Here is a 22,011-nt window from a genome sequence, read left to right on the forward strand (position 1 = left end):
GGATTTCAACGTATGTATTTCTTTTTTTATTGAAATGTAGACCATGGAGTATTTTAATTTAGCACTGTTGGAATGGACATTCATCTTAAGGATAATTGAAAACTGCTAGCAGTAAACACAATGCCTGGAATTCAATCAGGTCATCTGGGTAGAAGAAATCATTAGAGTGTAACATTATATTATGCTTCTCCAAGGAAAGGCACCAGGGTTTTGACAAATAAAATGAATGTAGGAAAATGTTGCCTTGTATGCCATTACAGCATAGCACTGTGGAAACAGTTTTCAAGCTTTAAAGTTTAGAAACGTAAATATTCTGGGGAAGACTGAAGATAATTGATGCTGTGTTGTGTTATCATATTGCTTGTCAGAATCCTGACTGGAAAGCACTACTGAAACAGATTACTATCAGGTGTACCTTACAAGCAGCAAGGTTTTGGCTTGTGCTGTTCTTATATTCTTGGAATTAAATTAGGTCTAGATGGATATAGTGAGGGGCGTTTTTTGTTTTTTTTATCTTTTCCACTGTATTTTTATTATTATTATTTTAACATATAATTCTGTATATTTAGTTGCCTATTTATATTTATTTTTGAACAGGGAAGAAGCCATCTGAACCATGAAAAAGAGATGTTTGCTCAAGATCATCCACATATTAAAAGTTTAGAGGACGTTGTTCGACAAGTGAAACCTACAGCTATTATAGGTAAGCAAGGCATTAATATATTTAACTATATTGATGTGTTTTATCAAGGAAGAATGTAACTCTTGGCTGATCTGTGTAAAAATACTTTGAATACAGAAAAGAACCACACCATTTTTAGGTACAGCACTGAGCAGAGCTTTGAGCTGAATGGTGAGTAGTTTGACCTTTCTGTACATTATTTATTTATTGCTTGGTCTGTACAGAGCTCTGAGCTGCAGAGGTGCACATTTCAGAAATGAGGAGTTATCTAATTGTGAGTCTTATCTCTTGGCTGAGCGTCTGCATTATTTTGCCATGTATACTGTGAAAATGGTGATATTTTGAAGATTGGCATTTTTTTTTTAATTTTTGGTACATTGTAGACACTGAGAGACAAAAGGAACATAACTAATTTAATTTTTAGCACCCTTTTATGAGAGTGAGAAAACTAAATACAGCCATAAGCATGTTAGTGGACTTAATTAGTAAATGTAGATTACTGGGGGGGGTGTCTATTTCACATAGGTTCATAGGTGTTTACTAGGCTAATGACTATAAGGGCCTTTTTAAGTCTAGTCATACATTCCAAATCTCTGACATGATGTTCTTCATGTTTCACTGTTGCAGTCATTACATTTGGGTTATCTGCCTGCAGGTAGCCCTCAGCTGGCCTGATTATCAAAGTCTTGGGTCCTGTGTCGGATGCTGTCTCTTCTTCCATGACGTCAGGTAGTCAGGGGTATAAAGCATGCAGCCGACGCCATTACATCAGTCTTTTTTGCCATGCGGTGCCCAAAACAGAAGCAGTTCACAAATGCCGGTCGGCCGACTCCTGAAATTTTCATTTTCGAGTTTCAGAACCGAAGTCTTCAAAAAAGCTAAGTACCCCATTGGGGATTCTTTCTCTTGCTCTAAACCGATGTCAGTAAAAGTTAACAATTGGATTACCTGTGGAAAGCAAATACCTCAAAGATTTTCATTCGTACTGCATTCCTTGCCTAGGCCCAGAGCACGACATCCCTCGCTGTCGGTTTTGTGCCTTATTCAATCCTCCAACTATTCGTCGTCGGTCCATTTTTGCAGCAAACTATTTTGGTACTTGGTTTAATTATCCAAAAATGGCTTCGGTAAGCCAGCCAACTACCGGCATTCTGAAAAAACGTAAAGATAAAGACAGAGACAGACCACATACGTCCAAAGCTGCCGACAACGCTAACGTTAAGCTAGTCGCCAGTTCACCGGTACTCAGTGAGGCGCTTTCGCAGCCCCTGATACCCGCTACTTCAGATTCGCAGGCTTCTACTGAGACCCATTCGGAGTCTGGTATGCTGCGAGATGCTTCTTCGACTATGGAACCTCTGGATGTCTCTACCTTGGAAGGGTCCGGAGCCACTGTGCAGGCACCGGCTTCTGAGGGAGTATTCAGGCCTATGGACTTGCATTTCAAACCAACGCCATCTTCTTCTTCAAGGCCTAAAACTCGACCCACGCCTAGAAAACTGACGTCCAAACCACATGGTCAGGCCCATATGCCTAAAAAACAAATAAGAATGGCTGAAGACCTTATTACTCTAATTAGGGGAAGCCGGCCTTCTCACTCTTGAGACCTAGAACTGATTTTAATTCTGATTCTTCTGATCAGGATTTTGAAATTTCTGTTTCTTCTGATGACCAGGATTTGCCCTTATCTACCTATGAGGATTCTGATGCAGAGGACTCCATACCCTCTGCTTCCCCTCCAGAAGATTCTTTTGGTGAAACCTTGCACACTCTTAGGGAGCATTTCCGCTGGGAAATCCAGGATTACTCTGACTCCAAAAAGAGGCTTAGGGAATTCTTGCTCCTACCTCAACATAGGCCTTTAGCTATTCCCTCCTGTACTGGACATTGTAGATGATGCCTTCTTGGAATCTAGCCTGGCCCCAGACACTTTACCTCCAGCTCCCAGAAAACCTGACAGGTATTACAGAGTACCTGACTCTCACAAGTTCCTCTTTAAGAATCCTACTGCCAACCCAGATACCATTTCACAGGGACCCAAAGGCATTAAGGCTACTACTGCCAAAAACCTACCTCCTCTAATAGAGATTCCAGGGCCCTGGACAGATGGGGTAAGAAGGTATACACTTCTGCTACTTTGGCCATTGGGGCCTTAAACTGACAGTTTCATATGTTAAAGTATCAGCAACATATTATTGGACTACTTAAACAGAAAATTATATTGATTCCTGACTGTGCTGAAAATAAAGAATTACAGGACTTAATGCATTCTGCTGAACAAGTTGGTAAACACACTTTGCAATGTGGTTTTGACTCTTTAGAAGCAGCTTTCAGGGCTGCTGTCACTGGGTCTGTTCTTAGAAGGCATGCTTGGCTTAAGGAACAAAATTTGCCAGATCATGTTAAAGCTAAATTACTGGATGCTCCCTTAAACCAAGACCGCCTGTTTGGCAACAAAGCAGAAGTTCTTAAAACGATGGAGGAAAAAGCTAAATCTATGCAAACTGTTAAAAATTTCCTGCAAGTACAGCCTCCCAGATTTAGTAGGTATTGGCCTTCTGAGAATTGGTCCTTTCCTGTCTCTTCCAGGCCTACTCAGTCCAAACCCAGGAACAGCAGACGACCTAAGTTACAGTCTGAAGGTACTCACAGGCCTAAGCAGTGGGGGGCTTCCACTTCCAAAGCTGGAAGTAGTAAGACACCCCCTAATGGTAAACTGTCACAATGACTTAACCTTAAACCTTCCAAGCCCTGCTCAGCTGTCTGCTCCCTTAGTGGGAAAGATCGCCCTGCATGCACAAAACGGGGAACTCATTACCCAAGACAAATGGGTTTTAAATATAGTTTCCCAAGGATACAGATTCCACTTCCATTCCTTACCAACCCCAAGTGGTTGGCCAGACCTACCCCCAAATCAGTGGGCAGAGGCTCAACAGCAGGTTCTGTCTCTAAGTGTCAGGGCTATTCAACCTGTCCCAGCAGAGGAATGTGGGCAAGGTTTTTACTCAAGACCTTTCCTGGTACCCAGAAAAGACAACTCCTGGGGTTCTATCCTGGACCTGTCTATTCTAGACACCTTTTTGGTAATCCCAAAATTCAAAATGCTAATTCTTCATCAGCTGCTTCCCATGCTAGGCAAAAATGCCTGGTTGGCAACATTTGATTTAAAGGTAGCTTACCTGCACATTCCAATAAGGGAATCTTTCAGAAAATACCTACGCATCAGAGCAGGCTACTTGCACTATCAGTTCTCTGCACTGCCCTTTGGCTTATCTACTGCGCCCAGAGTATTCACAAAGTGCCAAGCTCCAGTCATTGCATTTTGTAGGCAAAGAAATATTCAAATATACCCATACCTGGATGATTGTCTAATTCAGGCAGAAAGCCAGGACATACTATTAAACCATCTGGCATTTGTAAAGAAACTGCTAACCTCACTGGGGTACACCATAAACGAAAAGAAATCTCACCTATTACCCTGCCAATAAAATGTATTCCTGGGAGCAAGCTTGAGCACAACTTCCCAGATGGCCTACCTCACGCCAGATAAACAAGTTTATTTGACAGCCTACTTCAAACTACTGGCCACGAAGACCCAGCTATCTGTAAGGAAAATATTGCAAGCCCTGGGGATCATGGCCTCTTGCATCCTACTAATTCCATATGCAAGACTGCATATGAGGAAACTACAATGGTATCTAAAAAGCCGGGTTCCTATCAGCTGACCAAAGATGCAGGTTAGCGAATGCGAATTGGTCGAGCTGTAAATGCCGAAATGGCAAAATATCGAAGCGACATGTAAGCGAATTCTTTCCTTGGGAAAGAATTTGCTTGGCCGCTTCGGTAGTTTGCCATTTTCGGCACTGTAGTGCAGTCTCGGAGTTGGTATATTTAAGTAGGGGGTATGGGGGGCATATCATGTATTAAAGTTTTTCTTTTTTTTTTTTTTTTTTTGTTGGAACAGCGATTTTTTTTTCCTTGGAAAAAATCGCTGTTCTAACAGTTCGGTTTTGTAAGCTTTCGCTTACATGAGGTCAATTAATCACCGTTCGCTAACCTAAGCGTTCGGTAATCTAATATAGACCCAAAAGCCTATGGTTTCAACATTCTCAGGATCTGGAATAAATGTTTCCTATCATTCCTTGTATAAAGACAGAGTTCCTTTGGTGGGCAGAGGCCTGCTACCACAACAAGGGACTGCCATTCACTCTACCTCCTGCCGCCCAAACCCTAACAGATGCATCAGACTATGCATGGGGGTTTCACTTGGCAGGGCAGTGTATTCAGGGCAAATGGAACCAGAGTCAAATACACCTGCATATCAATCAAAAAGAAATGTTAGCTGTACAGAATTCTCTGACAGCCTTCAAGGACCACATTCTTCCAGGACAATTATTGGTAAAGACAGACAACACCACTGTTATGTGGTACATAAGCAGGGGGCAATCCACTCGTACCCTCCTTGCAGACTAGCCATGGCTCTGTGGAACACAGCCTTGAGCTACCAAGTGCACCTACAAGCTCAATACCTACCAGGCAAGCTAATTTCACTGACAGACGAGCTAAGCAGAAATCTCATGGACCCACACGAGTGGAAACTGGAACAAAAGATATTCAACATTCTGAGAAAGAAATGGGGGAGCCCAGAGATAACCTGGTTGCCTCCCCTCAGAACTATCAGTTGGACAAATTCTGTGCAAGGACACCCCACAGACAAGCTTGGAAAGTGGATGACCTGTCCTTCAACTGGGAAAGCCTCTCAGTTTATGCCTTTCGTCCTTGGCCTCTCCTCTCGAAAGTTCTGCTAAAGATCAAACAGGACAAACCAAGGACAATTCTCATTGCACCAGACTGGCCATGCCAACACTGGTACCCCCTCTTGTGCAGTATGGCACTGCTGGAACCATAGCACCTGCCTCAGACCCCTTCCCTGCTGTCCCAGCAGGAGGACCAGATTCTGCATCCCCAGCTTCAAAACCTGAACCTTGCAGCCTGGCTAATTACCTGAGCTCTCCAATACCATCCCTCAGTAAGCAAGTGCTGGATGTCATTCTGGAGGCAAGGAGGCCTAGTACTAGAAAATCCTATGCTGATAAGTGGAAAAGATACTGTTCCTGGAGCCAGACTCAGGGGATGGCCACAGCAGTGCCCAGCTTAACGCATATTCTTCAATACTTAACAGCGATGCTCCACAAGGGCCTTTCCTTCTCATCTATTAAAATTCATGCCTCAGCCATTTCAGCACATTACAATACTGAGCCACCCCTCTTCTCTCACCCCGTGCTGAAGCAATTCCTCAGAGGGGGCCAAAAATGTAAGACCTTTCCCGGAGAACCCCTACTCCAGTCTGGGACCTTAACTTTGTATTAGAAAAGGTTACTCTACCTCCTTTTGAGTCAGCTGCATCTGCAGAGTTGAAATTCCTTTCTTGGAAAACAGCCTTCCTTCTAGCCATCACTTCAGCAAGAAGAATGTCTGAATTAAAGGCACTCATGGCAGTGGAGCCCTTCATCATCTTCCATGCAGACAGGGTGCCCCTCAGGACCAATCCTTCCTTTATGCCCAAGGTGGTATCCAGTGTGGCCCTTAATCAGTCCATTCATTTGCCAGCATTCTTTTCTAATCCACAGAACAAAGGAAAACGAATACTGCACTCTTTGGATGTGCACAAACAACTTAGATTTTATTTGGACAGGACTAAGCCTCTCAGGAAAACTGAATAGCTACTAGTTGCCTTTGCTGCAGGGGCAAAGGGGAATGCCATTTCAAAGCAAACCATTTTTAAGTGGATAGGCCATTGTATTCATTTCTGCTATAAGCACCATGGAAAACCTACCCCACAGGGGGATAAGATCACATTCCACCAGGGCTGCATCTACTTCAACAGCCTTCCTCAGAGTTGTTCCTACCAGGGACATCCTAGAAGCTGCTATCTGGAGCTCTGTACATACCTTCACCAAGCATTACCATTTGCCTATTTTCTCTAAATCCAGAGCTGGTTTTGCCACTGCAGTCTTGCAGGGCTTAATAACTGGTCCTAATGCTCTCTAACTGCCTCCTCCCTTCCTTAGCTTTGGGAAGCTACCCAAAAGTAACGACTGCAACAGTGAAACACGAAGAACATAGTACAGTTGTGTACACTTACCATAAATGTAGATGTTCGAGTGTATTCACTGTTGCAGTCCTGGTTACCCTCCCTCCAGCCACCTGACGTCTATTGGCTATACCTTTCTTCTTTTTTACTGTATTTTAGCTTTCTGGTGTATTTGCTTTTTGTTGGAGGTGTAACCTTGTATATAATTGCTTTCCATTATGGGGGCACCTGACATCTGGGGCAAGAAAAACTGATGTAATGGCGTCGGCTGCATGCTTTATACCCCTGACTACCTGACGTCATGGAAGAAGAGACAGCATCCGACACAGGACCCACTCTCTACCCTAAACCTTAGTACCACTTGTATTTCTTGGTTTAAGAGCTTTCTATCTGGTAGGCAGCAAGCAGTAAAATGGCAAAACCAATTATCCTCCTTGCTGCCTGTTTCCCTAGGGGGGTCCCCCAAGGATCCATCTTAGGTTCTTTACTCTTTAATCTGTTTACCAATCAACTACCATACACCACACCTAAAGTCACTATAGTTCAATACGCAGATGACACCACTATAATATGCGCAGCCCCCACTCTAGAGCACCTCCTCTTCCAAGCACAAGAATGCTTTTCACTAGCCGAAACTTGGTTCTCCAACCAACAGCTCATTCTTAACCCATCCAAAACAAAATTACTCCTCTTTATTTCCCACAGATCCCTTCCCCCCACAGACAACTTTACTATCACCTCCAAGAACAATGCCACTATTACACCTATCAATCACACCAAGCTGCTAGGCATGGAAATAGACAACCACCTTAGATTCGATCTCCACATTGCCCAAACTATAAAGAATGTTCACAAAAAACTCAGACTACTCTGTCACAACAAACACTATCTCTCAAATCATTCCAAAGTAACAATAGCAAGGACACACCTACTACTTACCTTACTCTAAGCCTCCCCTGTGCTTGCTAACCTTCGTAAAACTGATCTAAACAAACTCGAATCATGCTACAATAAGATAGCAAGATTTGCTACAGGCTCATCCTATAGAACACATCATTGTGAGTGTCTCAACAAGCTTAACTGGTTAGAGCTCCCACTGATGCTTCAATTCAATCAGCTCTCACTAGCACACAAAATATTACACCACTCAGACAGAATCCCAGCTCAACAACATGTAATTCATTCTCACACCACAAGAACCTTAAGATCTAGCACCCAAAATCACCTACAGGTCACCAAATTTAACAATTAAGCAGGAAAATCCATCTACAGCCACTCTATATCTAAACTCTGGAACTCCCTTCCCGCCCACATAACATCCAACAACTCCACCACTCAGTTTAAGTAACTCCTTAAAACTCACTTCATGAATAACAGGCTATGCTCCTGTCTCACCCCTGGATAATACTCTAGAATATAGCTAATTTCATAGTCATCACACATACAGATGCTAGCTTCTCAGCCTAACCACAGTCCCAACATGACTATAGGAAAGGAAATGTCTACCCGTAAGATAAGATATCAGTAATAGCTGCTTATACAACTTGTCAAGTAGCTACAGTTATGAACTCCATGTATTCTTGTCATATTTAGGAATGTGTTATGTACTGTCTTACCTGTTGCTCTCATAATTATTCAAAAGTGTGTACAATATCCTGTCATGTAGTTCACAATGTTAGTCTGCCTGTAATGAATGTTACATCTAATGACTTAAAATGTTAAAAAATGTATGTAATTGGAGCTTTTCTCCCTGGGCCTCTGCTGAAAATGGACCTGTATCCAGTCGGACTCTCCCGGTTAATACATATAAAATAAATAAATAAATTGTGCAAGTTACACTTGAATTGGGTTAGGGAAGAGCTCTGCTTTGCAAATTATTTGCACTCCCTGGGACTGAATTCCTGACAGTAGGATACACAGTTACACCCTTTCTGACTACACACACCACACACACACCACACACACACACCAGTTGACCGCAGTGAGATTAGAACTCCTACCTACATACATCAGCTAGACAACTTAATACTTAATGCAAGCACCACGGCACAAGTCAGAATGTGAACTAGCTGAACACAAACACACACCCATTGACCGCAGTGAGACTAGAACTCCTACTTGGCTATCTACAGAACACAATACTTAATGCCAGCAACAGTCAATGAATGGCATTCTTGATATACACATGGCCGAGAACACATGATTGACAATGCAGTTTGCTGACAATTTTGACTGAAAACACGATACAGTGGGGATTAGGGAATGTTCCTTTTTCTCCACTGTAGTGCGATCTTGGAATTGGTCTATATAATTAGCAAGGGGTGTGGTGGCTGCAGCCTCCACACGCGGGGTTTGCCAGAGAGCTTGCCTCCCTGCAAAAACACTATTTTTATGTTGTTTGCAGGTGCTGTTTTGTTTGGTTCTGTTGATCAACTGAAATAGATTCATGCCCAAGGATATGATATTCATTAAACTTTCCATTTTTACGCTAAAATTAGGACAACTTTAAAACATGAAACTTACAAAAGTTTTTTTTTTTTTTTTTTTAAGTAAACGTGCAGTATAATGCTGATATAATTAGATCAGTTTTCAGTAGTTTTGTTTTTGCTACATCTTAAAATATATTATTGAAATAATATATATGCAGGGAATTTTATGTTGGTTGTTAAATGTTCACAGCATATTAATTCTGCTTTATTTTTCCAACCAAAGCACAGCTTCTTTTTTAGTTTGTGTTTGAATTTTTTCTCTAGCCAACTGCAATGAGGAGATTTTTAAACAGTCCCACATTAAATATGGAAGTCTGTGGTGAGATTTCTAAAACCTAAAAAGGCAGGGCTTTGTCTTCAGTAAAATTAGACTTAGCTTCGCTTTGGCTATGCATGATTTAGTGTTCATTATACATAGGTTGGACTATATAACATTTTTACAATATTTTAAACCTGGTAAGCAGATTTCATGAATAATTCCTAGGGTGAACTTGTTTATGCTAAATAATGAAAAATACAAGTGCAGTTAAGTGACTTGACAGGAGAAAATGGGTTTGAAAGCATGGTTGTTTAGAGTTCTGACTAACCCAGGTGACCAGGCTTCGATTAGCAGCCCTGGCACAATAAGTAGCTGATTTTTGTGTCCAGAAAACAACTGATCTATGGCAGTGGTGCACTGAGCAGTATTGCCATCTCACAATGCCTGGTTGTGATTCTTCCTCTAAGTAGTCTACATATAACCTGTGTCCAACACCCCAGAGATATATGTATATATATATATATATATATATTTATATATATATATATATATATATATATATATATATCATCAGTGAATGTGTGTGTGTGTGTATATATGTGTGTGTGTGTGTGTGTGTGTGTGTGTGTGTGTGTCTGCGTGCGTGTGTGTGTGTGTGTGTGTGTGTGTGTGTGTGTGTCTGTGTGTGTGTGAGGGAGAGAGACAAATCAGTGCATCTTGTCACAGACCAGGCTTGTCAGGACAGTTTGTCTGTGTGTGTGTGTGTGTGTGTGTGTGTGTGTGTGTGTGTGTGTGTGTGTGTGTGTGTGTGTGTGTGTGTACATGTTTGTTTATGTGTTTGTGAAAATAATATCACTGAGTTTTATCTGTGAATACACACAGTACTGTTGGACACATGCATAACTCTTCTGAGCAGTGTTAAATAGTTAATGAGTCATTATCTTTCAAAATGAATGTATACATGCATTACAGAAATTTAGACTCTCACAGCTTCTCAGGGTCTGGTGGCCCCTGTATTACAGGCTATATAAATTGATTCTGACATAGGCTTTATATGTGCCCTTTGCCCTTGATCCCATCTGCTCTAAAATTAGCCCTGCTTAGAGATGCACAAAAGGTAGCTTTAGCTTCAGTTGTGGGCTGAGGACAGTATATTAATTATTTCTTTAATTTTTCATTGGAATCAAATCGCAGAGGTGTGCATAGAATGTGGACTTAGCTTATGTGGAGAGATGGGGATAGTATGTATAGTGTGGTCATTATTTCTTTAATTTTCCTTAAAAATCAAATTTCAGCTCTATATGGAGAAGTTGCCATAACTTCTGTGGAGGCTGGGGACAGTGTGGTCATTTATTTCTTTGCATGTTCTCACAGTCAAACCCCAGATATATGCACAGAAGATTGCTATAGCTTATGTGGGGGGTGGGGACAATATCGCCATTATTCCTTTAATTTTTTGTCCTCAGAATCTTCAGAGGTCTATACAGAACGTCACTATATACACTGAGCAGAGTGGATGAGAGGTGTGGACTCCAACTCTTAGCTGAGATATAAGTATTCCTGTTTTTTTCGATTATTTATACAGTTTATTGTTCTAGCAATTTATATACAGCACTTTTATTGAAATCTGCACAGGTAACTGATTTGTTTGCAGTTAAAGCATTCTGTATCTTTACAAATAACTTTCATTTTGTGACTTTCTCTAGTGCTTTGTAGGCTAATAGCTGCAGGCTAGTGGGGGCTGGTTCTTTTGTGTTTTTGTAAACAAAAAAAAAAAGTTGTTCTTCTCGTATTTAAGCCCTAACTTTGAGAGAGTTTCTGTCTATACACTGAGCAGAGTGGATGAGAGGTGTGGACTCCAACGCTTAGCTGATATATAAGTAACTGAAGATGCAAAAACCAAACGGCTGCAGGTACACTGAGGTGCCCAAAACACACAACAACAGCAAAAGTAAATTAAGGCACCAAAGTTACACTGAATTCACTGTACTTTATTGCAGAAGACAAACCGTTTGTCTTCTGCAATAAAGTACAGTGACTGATTTCCAGTGTGTAACTTTGGTGCCTTAATTTACTTTTGCTGATATATAAGTATCTTGTTTTTTTTTCGATTATTCATACAGTTTATTGTTGTAGCAATTTATATACAGCACTTTTATTGAAATCTGCACGGGTAACTGATTTGTTTGCAGTTAAAGCATTCTGTATCTTTACAAATAATTTTCATTTTGTGGCTTTCTCTAGTGCTTTGTAGGCTAATAGCTGCAGGCTAGTGGGGGCTGGTTCTTTTGTGTTTTTGTAAAAAAAAAAAAAAAAAAAAAGTTGTTCTTCTCGTATTTAAGCCCTAACTTTGAGAGAGTTTCTGTCTATATACACTGAGCAGAGTGGATGAGAGGTGTGGACTTCATCACTTAGCTGATATAGAAGTATCCTGTTTTTTTCGATTATTTATACAGTTTATTGTTCTAGCAATTTATATACAGCACTTTTATTGAAATCTGCACGGGTAACTGATTTGTTTGCAGTTAAAGCATTCTGTATCTTTACAAATAACTTTCATTTTGTGGCTTTCTCTAGTGCTTTGTATACTAATAGCTTTAGTGTCTTGCCTATCTAACGCTAGAGGAGTGGTTTCCAGCTCTGAAATTGTAATTTTATTAGCCTTATTAGGCCGATTTCTATCCCTTTCAACTTTCTGGCTTAAAAACGCGTGTGTTTGCACATTTTTCATATCGTGCAGCACTACGAGGCTACAGTTAAACTATTCCAGGTGCCAGAAAATCTGCTCTTCAAATTTTCAAAACTTTCATTGTGTGGCTTTCTCTATTGCTTTCTAGGCTAATAGCTGCAGGCTAGTGGGGGCTGGTTCTTTTGTGTTTTTGTAAAAAAAAAAAAAAAAAAAAAGTTCTTCTGGTATTTAAGCCCTAACTTTGAGAGAGTTTCTGTCTATATACACTGAGCAGAGTGGATGAGAGGTGTGGACTCCAACACTTAGCTGATATATAAGTATCCTGTTTGTTTTCGATTATTTATACAGTTTATTGTTCTAGCAATTTATATACAGCACTTTTATTGAAATCTGCACGGGTAACTGATTTGTTTGCAGTTAAAGCATTCTGTATCTTTACAAATAACTTTCATTTTGTGGCTTTCTCTAGTGCTTTGTATACTAATAGCTTTAGTGTCTTGCCTATCTAACGCTAGAGGAGTGGTTTCCAGCTCTGAAATTGTAATTTTATTAGCCTTATTAGGCCGATTTCTATCCCTTTCAACTTTCTGGCTTAAAAACGCGTGTGTTTGCACATTTTTCATATCGTGCAGCACTACGAGGCTACAGTTAAACTATTCCAGGTGCCAGAAAATCTGCTCTTCAAATTTTCAAAACTTTCATTGTGTGGCTTTCTCTATTGCTTTCTAGGCTAATAGCTGCAGGCTAGTGGGGGCTGGTTCTTTTGTGTTTTTGTAAAAAAAAAAAAGTTCTTCTGGTATTTAAGCCCTAACTTTGAGAGAGTTTCTGTCTATATACACTGAGCAGAGTGGATGAGAGGTGTGGACTCCAACACTTAGCTGATATATAAGTATCCTGTTTGTTTTCGATTATTTATACAGTTTATTGTTCTAGCAATTTATATACAGCACTTTTATTGAAATCTGCACGGGTAACTGATTTGTTTGCAGTTAAAGCATTCTGTATCTTTACAAATAACATTCATTTTGTGGCTTTCTCTAGTGCTTTGTAGGCTAATAGCTGCAGGCTAGTGGGGGCTGGTTCTTTTGTGTTTTTGTAAAAAAAAAAAAAAAAAAAAAAAAAAAAAGTTGTTGTTCTGCTATTTAAGCCCTAACTTTGAGAGAGTTTCTGTCTATATACACTCAGCAGAGTGGATGAGAGGTGTGGACTTCAACACTTAGCTGATATATAAGTATCCTGTTTTTTCGATTATTTATACAGTTTATTGTTCTAGCAATTTATATACAGCACTTTTATTGAAATCTGCACGGGTAACTGATTTGTTTGCAGTTAAAGCATTCTGTATCTTTACAAATAACTTTCATTTTGTGGCTTTCTCTAGTGCTTTGTAGGCTAATAGCTGCAGGCTAGTGGGGGCTGGTTCTTTTGTGTTTTTGTAAAAAAAAAAAAAAAAAAAGTTCTTCTGGTATTTAAGCCCTAACTTTGAGAGAGTTTCTGTCTATATACACTGAGCAGAGTGGATGAGAGGTGTGGACTCCAACACTTAGCTGATATATAAGTATCCTGTTTGTTTTCGATTATTTATACAGTTTATTGTTCTAGCAATTTATATACAGCACTTTTATTGAAATCTGCACGGGTAACTGATTTGTTTGCAGTTAAAGCATTCTGTATCTTTACAAATGACATTCATTTTGTGGCTTTCTCTAGTGCTTTGCAGGCTAATAGCTGCAGGCTAGTGGGGGCTGGTACTTTTGTGTTTTTGTAAAAAAAAAAAAAAAAAAGTTCTGGTATTTAAGCCCTAACTTTGAGAGAGTTTCTGCCTATATACACTGAGCAGAGTGGATGAGAGGTGTGGACTCCAGCGCTTAGCTGATATACAAGTATCCTTTTTTTTTCGATTATTTATACAGTTTATTGTTCTAGCAATTTATATACAGCACGTTTATTGAAATCTGCACGGGTAACTGATTTGTTTGCAGTTAAAGCATTCTGTATCTTTACAAATAACTTTCATTTTGTGGCTTTCTCTAGTGCTTTGTATACTAATAGCTTTAGTGTCTCCACCCACCCTCCCTGTTGGTGTCTTGTGCTATACTTGGTGGCTTTGCAGTTGCCTGCCCCTACTGTAAATCTGATGTGGGACACTCCTCCCAGTTAGTGTCATTAGCTCATTCTACCTAATACAGAGAGACCACTTGAGAATGCCTTCTGTTTTTCATTTTTCCCTTTCAAAAAAAAAAAAATTTTGCCTGAATTTCCTTATGTTCTGACAGTTTCTCAAACATTTTGGAAATATAAATTGTATTTTAGAGCATTTATTATAACTGTAATTGCCTTAATATTGCTACAACTCAAGTACTCTAGGTTGCACTGCATCTGAAGGGTTTGTGTGTTTTAGCTGCTTTTCTGTATATATAGACTTATCTGTATATGTAGACTAGCTACTTATTCTGCTGTGTTACTGCCACTTAAATAGTTTTTCAGTTGTGCACTTGCCTTGCTTCATTTAAAAAGTTTTAAATTGCTAATTTTGTAGAGTTTTAATTGCATTTACTGTTTAGGACTACACACTCAAGTGTTAGACTTTACTGTGTTTATTTACTGTATTATTGCATTGTTTAGCCTGTTTCAACAAGTATATATATATACTATCTTGTTTGCTCGTTTCCCACCTTTTCTAGCCAGTCCATATCCCAGGCCTTGCTTGTCTCAGGACTTTATTTTCTGTGCTCAGAGCTATCCAGACCTTGTTGTGGCAGTGGGAAGTCCTACTGCCTACCAGTGGGACTGGTGAGCATTGTACTGCCTATCTAACGCTAGAGGAGTGGTTTCCAGCTCTGAAATTGTAATTTTATTAGCCTTATTAGGCCGATTTCTATCCCTTTCAACTTTCTGGCTTAAAAACGCATGTGTTTGCACATTTTTCACATCGTGCAGCACTATGAGGCTACAGTTAAACTATTCCAGGTGCCAGAAAGTCTGCTCTTCAAATCTTCCCTTAAAACTAGCTGGTTTCTCAGTAGTAGCAATAAAATCTGAACCCCTGTGACTAGCACTTGCTCTAGAACCTGCTGTAAAGCACTAGGAAGCCTGAACCTGATACAAGCACTCAGCTCTCCTTTTCAATAAGGATAAATTAATCATAGGCACTAAACAGCCTACAATTGCAAAGTACCTTGCAAAGGTAAGGGAAAACAGCTCTTAAATCTTGCAAAAAAGCACCTAAACAGGCATGTCCAAGGGTCAGCTTCCGGTGGTTTCTTCTGCCCACCTGGTGAATCTGGGCATACTGGGCAATGCAGCAACTGCCTCATGTACACAGACAATCCTCTCCTCCTACCACCCAACACTACAACCTGCGAGCGATGCACTTACATAGCCAAACTGGAAGCTAAGCTCTCTCCGGTCAAGACTGTGCTAGACAGTCAAGAGGAGAAGGCTAACACCTGCATTACACCTCTAGCAACTCATAGCCCTTCAAAACCCACACCATCAACTCCCACACATAGCAACACTAAACCCACATATGAAGAGGCCCTTAACATTATCCTGCCCAAGCAACAAGGACCTCTGAAGCTGAAACACAAACAAACACCATTCACAACCAAAGTGACACATAGCTCACAACACCAGTGTGCCACCCAACAACAGCCCCTAAGGCAAGACAATGTACCCAACACTTTAGTCATAGGTGACTCTATAGTCAGGCACACTGATGTCCCACTCACCAGGCTGAACAAGGAGAAAATTACGCTGCCTGTCGGGTGCCAGGATCTGCCACATAATGCATGCACTCAAGTCACTCCACAACAAGTACAAATACGACTCCGTCATTGTCCCTGCTGGAGAAAATGACTTGAGCTGTACCTCCCTGGACTACATGAAAAGAGACATGGAAGAGCTCTTGGATCATGTGACCCAGGCAGGTATGACCCTAGCCCTGAGTAGAATCCTGCCTTCGCCCAGAATGATACCACAGTATAAGGACAAAATGATTGACTTCAACAATTGGCTAAGTTACTGGTGTCATTCAAAGGGGATCCAGTATTTGTCTGCCTGGGAAGACATGATCGACAAACCACAATGCTTTGCCAGAGATGGTCTGCACCTGTCACCCCTGGGATTCAGGTTACTCGCTAAAGCTCTTGCCACCCCTATAGTGCCTTTTTTAGGCAAGGTTCAAAGGATAAAACCACCACCGTAACAGCTACAAGCATGCAAAATCTGAAGGTAATGCTACTCAATGCTAGAAGTCTAAACCTCAAAATGCACTCTCTCGAGGCACTCCTAAAAATGGAGAACATCGATATCTGTGCAGTGACTGAGACCTGGTTCAAGGCTCCAGAGAGCACCCCTGCAATACCAGGCTACAATTCTTACCACACTTTTCGGTCACAAAACCAAGACCGAAAAACTAAAGGTGGAGGAGTGTCCATATTCACCAAGGATATTCACACCTCCAGGCTAGTTGCCCAACACAATGCATCTGAAATTCTCCAGGTGCAACTAACACTAGGTAAGACTGCAATCCAAATTGTAGCTTGCTACAGATCCCCCACCATACCCCAAGATTCTCACTACACCTTCCTAAACATACTGGAAAATATTAAGATACAACCAAACATCCTAATACTAGGTGATTTCAACTACCCTGCCATTAATTGGGAAAACTACTCTGGTACCAACTCCTTTTCCCAACGGTTCTTGGAATTCATAAATTCCAATGCCCTGGATCAACTAATCCATTGTCCCACCAGGGGCTCCAATATCCTAGACCTGGTCATTACCAACATGGGAGATAGATGCTCCACACCAGTGGTCACCCTCTCATTGGTCAGGTCTGACCATAAGCAAATCACCCTTGACATCCACATCCCACCCCCACCCCCCAGTAAGGAAACCTCCTTAAAAAACTTCTCCAAAGCCAACTTCATGCTACTGAAGTCAGAAGTGACAAACTTCACAACACCCACGCAGACAGGATCTGGAAGTTCGACTGCAGAATTCTACACTAAGGCACTGTATGAGCACATCCACTCATGCATGAATCGTGCCATCCCACATAGAACCAAGATGCTCTTCTCCAAAAAAGGAAGCCAATCTGCTGGTCCCCTGCTATAAACAAACTATACAACAGAAGGAAGAAACTGTTGCAGAAAAGAGGAAAATCCCAGGATGCAAAAAACTCCCTCACCAGCCTCAGTAAGAAGCTGAGATCCCTCATAAAATCCTCAAAAGCTAGTTACAAAAATAAAATTGCCAAAGATTCCAAAGACAACCACAAGGCATTCTATAGTTATGTCAAGAATCTAAATGGCAATGCTCAGATCTGCTCAGAACTACAACAGAATGGCATTAAATATACTGATCAAGGATATGGCCAATATCCTGGCAGATCGATTTAGTGCCAACTTCACTCCCCTCTCACCCCCTAAAGGGCCCATCTCAGTACCAAAAGATTGCCATATTCCGATAATCACAGCCACACAGGTAGAAACAGCACTCTCCAAAGCTAAGAAACTAGCATCCATGGGACCAGATGACATCCCAGGCTGTGTACTACATGAACTACAAAATGAACTGGCACCCCTCCTAAGTGTCATGTTTAATCATAGCCTCACCTCAGGCTTCGTGCCCACTGAGTGGCGCACAGCTACAGTTATCCCGCTCCACAAGGGAGGATCCACTTTGGATCCCGGGAACTACCATCCCATCAGTCTGACAAGCCTGATCTGCAACGGCATGGAACGCATTATCACGAACCTATAAACAAAGACATTGGCAACCTCCAGACACTGGACTACACCCAGTTTGGGTTTTTGGAGGGCCGATCTTGTCTCCTGAATCTGATTGACTTCTTCAAATCGGTCTCCAGAGCTGTGGACGAGGGTAAAGAGGTCCGCACAGCCTATCTGGACCTCGCCAAGGCCTTCGACACCATCCCCCACTCTGGAATTATAGATAAACTTACTAAGCTGGGCATAAATCCCTACGTCACTCGATGGGTTGCCAACTGGCTTACTGACAGAACCCAGACTGTAAAAGTAGCCGACTCCAAATCCAGCTCCAGACAAGTGACAAGTGGAGTACCTCAGGGTTTAGTCCTGGGACCACTCTTGTTTGACATCTACTTCTCTGAAGTACAGGCCAACATTAAGGGACTCTGGCTAACAAAGGTTGCAGATGACTGCAAACTGGGAGCCATTATTGAATCCCCAAATGATGTGGATATTCTACAAAAGGGCCTTACAGAAACAGATGCCTGGTGCCAGAGCCATGGGCTCAAGCTTAATGCCAAGAAATGTATAGTCATCCCCTTTGGAAAAAAAACATGTACCCATGAACTACCACATAGGTGGCAGGACACTAAACATCGAAAGTGTGATGAGAGACTTAGGGACACAATTGGACAGTGGTCTTACTTTCGATAACCACATCGCCACAACAGTCAGGAAATCCTTCTACATGGCACACCTCATCACTAAGGGCTTTTCATCCAGAAAAAAGGAGGTCATTGTCCCACTGTACTCATCCCTCATTAGACCCATTATAGAATATAATGCCCCATTTGGTATGTACCTCATAAGACATCTGCAACAGCTGGAAAGGCCACAGAAATACCTCACTAAAAGAATCACAGGCCTAAAGCAGATGCCATATGCTGACCGTCTAAAAAAACTCCAGCTATACTCTGTGGCATATCGTCTACTCAGAGGCGATCTCTGCTTAACATACAAGGCCATGTCAAACCCTGAGCTGTTGGACATGCTCCACTTAAAGAAATCCCAATCCTTCAGAGTCACACGCTCCAGGGATCTAAACCTCATCATCACATTGAACAAAACATGCTGGAGGGATAGGTTCCTGACCCAGAGACTCCCCATACTCTGGAATAGACTGCCCATACATGTCAAGCAGAGTACCTCATTGGCTCTCTTCAAAAGGAACCTTGATGATTGGATGGGAGATAGGAAATTCACCCCGGGGATCATGTCAGTCACCCTGCTAGACAAGGGCCTAGAGAAGTAAATATTGTGGGAAAAAATTTCCAGGGAATTGTTATGGCTAGGCTTGCATAGGCCTTAGGGCCGATAACCTAGTACCAACCTATGAACCTTTAGTTTGACTAATGACAATATACTCTTTAGGGGTAACAACTTAGACTATATTACTGTGATTGTTATTTTTTTCAATTTCCCCATAGACACCCATCATGTATACAATAGAGGGGTACATATAAGGTGCCTGTCTTTTGTGAGTAAAAGTGAGGAGGTATACTGTTTATGTGTTTAAAATAATTCTATAGAGCCTCCTGGCTGATTTTCTGCTGTTTTTAAACATTTTTTCAGTGTCTCACTGGTGTTTTTCTGCTGTGTTAAATATTCTCTAGTGTTTCTGCTGAAACCAGGCTAGCTAGTAGCTGTAGCATAGTCCAGATTCAAGCCTGTTATTTCTAGAACTGTTTGTAGTCGTTTGTTTGTTCTGAGCACATTTTCTAGGCCATCATAGATTGGAAGGAGCCTATCTGTACTTTTGTGAGAGAATTGTGTTTGATTGGCACCTGACTGGTAAAGGGTGGTCTAGGGTTTGGAATAAGCATCCTCATTGGTCCTTTTGAATTTTAAGAGTTTTTCTTTTCAGGTTTTAGCTTCTGTTATTTAGGCCGTGCATCTGTGCAGGTTTCTACTTGTTTATACTGAGCTGAACTGAGGTGGGCTACCAGCTACAAGTCTGAGCTGAGATGCCAGATGACTAGAGGCTTCTGAGTTTCCAAAAAACATAAGTTGTCTGTTTCTTTTCTTATTTATACTATTTACTGCACTTTCTATTGCCTGCTGCCTATTTTTATACTGTATTTATTTACTGTGTACTGAACTACACTGTTATATTGTAATTGCCTGCTATACTGTGCCTGTAAAATCAAATTTTATTGCTGATATCACTGTTTAGCAAACCTTTTTGTTGTTTCCACTGTTTAAGTATTTACTGGTATATTTTCACTGTTTTAAATCTGTTCTGCCTGCTCTGGTTTTCCCACCAAGCAGTACTTAATTAACTGATCTATTAACTGTTTAAATCATTCTTTAGAACCTCTTGGCTGATTTTCTTCTGTTTTAAACATTTTGTTCAGTGTCTCACTGCTATTTTTCTGTAGTGTTTCCTGCTGAAATTAGGCTGTCTAGTGGCCTGCAGCATAGTCCAGATTCAGGCCTCCTGCTTCTGGAACTGTTTGTTTGTTCTGAGCATGTTTTCCAGGCCATCTTGGATTGGAAGGGGCCTATATGCACTTTTGTGAGAGAATTATATTTGACTGACACCTGACTGGTAAAGGGAGGCTGGTCTAGGGCTTGGAATAAGCATTCTCATTGGTTCTTTTGAATTTTGTTAAGAGTTTTTCTTCAGGTTTTAGCTTCTGGTATTTAGGCCCTGCATCTGAACAGGTTTTTGCCTGTTTGCAATTTGTGCAGCACCGCGCACTATCACACAATTGTGCGCCAAAGCTGGACAGTTAAAATCAACAAATTTTCCCTTAAAACCCAGGCAGAAATATCTACTAGCCAAGCTTCTCCATTATCGTTTCTGAAAAGCCACCCCTAATGACAGCAGTTTTCAACCTAGCATTATGGACAGTTGGACTACCCTTGTTTCTCTTGCCAACCTTGTTGATTTAGATCTCTTGAGCCAGTGTAGCAATTGCCTCATGTACATAGGCAAACCTCTACTAGTAACAGTCTAGTACAGAGTTTGAGAGATGTATTTACACCAAGAATCTAGAATCCATGCTCTCTCTCTCTCACTCAAAACAGTAGCATGGAGAAGGTTGTCAACACACCCACCACTACATATTCACATAGTACCACTACTGATAGACATACCACTACTCATACACATAGTATGCATCAAACACTTAAATCTACATACACAGAGGTTCTCTCAAAAAACTTACCGAAACACCAGAGAACTCCAAAACACAAGTTTGCTACAGGTAACACAGTCTCCACAGCACCCATGACACACAACAACACCAGTGTCTCACCCACCAAACTCATAAGGAGTAAAACTAAAAAAATAATTTTTCTTATCATTGGAGACTCAATAGTGAAACACATGGATATCCCACTTACCATGTTGGACAAGGAGAAAGTCGCAGTCAGCTGCCTGTTCGGTACCAGGATTCGCCAAATCACACATGCACTCAGGTCTCTCAGCAACAAGTACCATTATGACTCTGTCATAGTTCATGTTGGTGTGAATGACCTGAGACATACCTTGCTGAAGAGAGATATGATCAAGCTCTTTGAGCATGTGTCCCAGGCAGGTATGTCCCTAGCCTTGAGCAGCATACTACCCTCACCTAGAATGTTACCGCAGTATAAACAAAAAAATGATTGATTTCAATAATTAGCTTTGTTTTTGGTGTCATTCCAAGGGGATCCAGTTCCTGTCTACCTGAGAAGCTGTGATTGACAAACCTCGCTGCTTTGCCAGAGAAGGTTTGCACCTGGCACCCTCAGGTTTTCGGCTGCTGGCAATGGCTCTTGCTTCCCCTATAGTGCCTTTTTAGGCAAGGTCTCGAAAACAACATTACTGACGTGAAATTAACCAGTCAGAACAGAATAAGGGTCATGCTGTTAAATGCTAGTAGCTTAAACCAAAAACTGTACTCCCTGGAAGCAATTATATCACTAGAAGATGCAGATGTCTATGCAGTCACAGAAACCTGGTTTAAGGCCTCAGAGAGTACCCTGTCCTTGCAAGACTACAATGCCTTCCACACCTTTAGACCGCAAAATG

The 22,011-nt window shown here is 41.2% G+C and overlaps 1 protein-coding gene across 1 annotated transcript in view; it reads left to right on the plus strand.

Annotated features, from left to right (window-relative positions):
* ME3 (malic enzyme 3) overlaps positions 1–22,011 on the plus strand; it is a 1,533,849-nt gene that overhangs the window by 1,374,709 nt on the left and 137,129 nt on the right. Inside the window, exon 15 of the mRNA XM_044071202.1 lies at positions 598–703. Within this exon, the coding sequence (XP_043927137.1) occupies positions 598–703 (106 nt within the window). The remainder of the gene's footprint in view (positions 1–597; positions 704–22,011) is intronic.

The sequence above is a fragment of the Protopterus annectens genome, chromosome 5.part0, assembly GCF_019279795.1.
Source record: "Protopterus annectens isolate FY-2018-M chromosome 5.part0, PAN1.0, whole genome shotgun sequence".
NCBI classification, from domain to species: Eukaryota; Metazoa; Chordata; order Ceratodontiformes; family Protopteridae; genus Protopterus; species Protopterus annectens.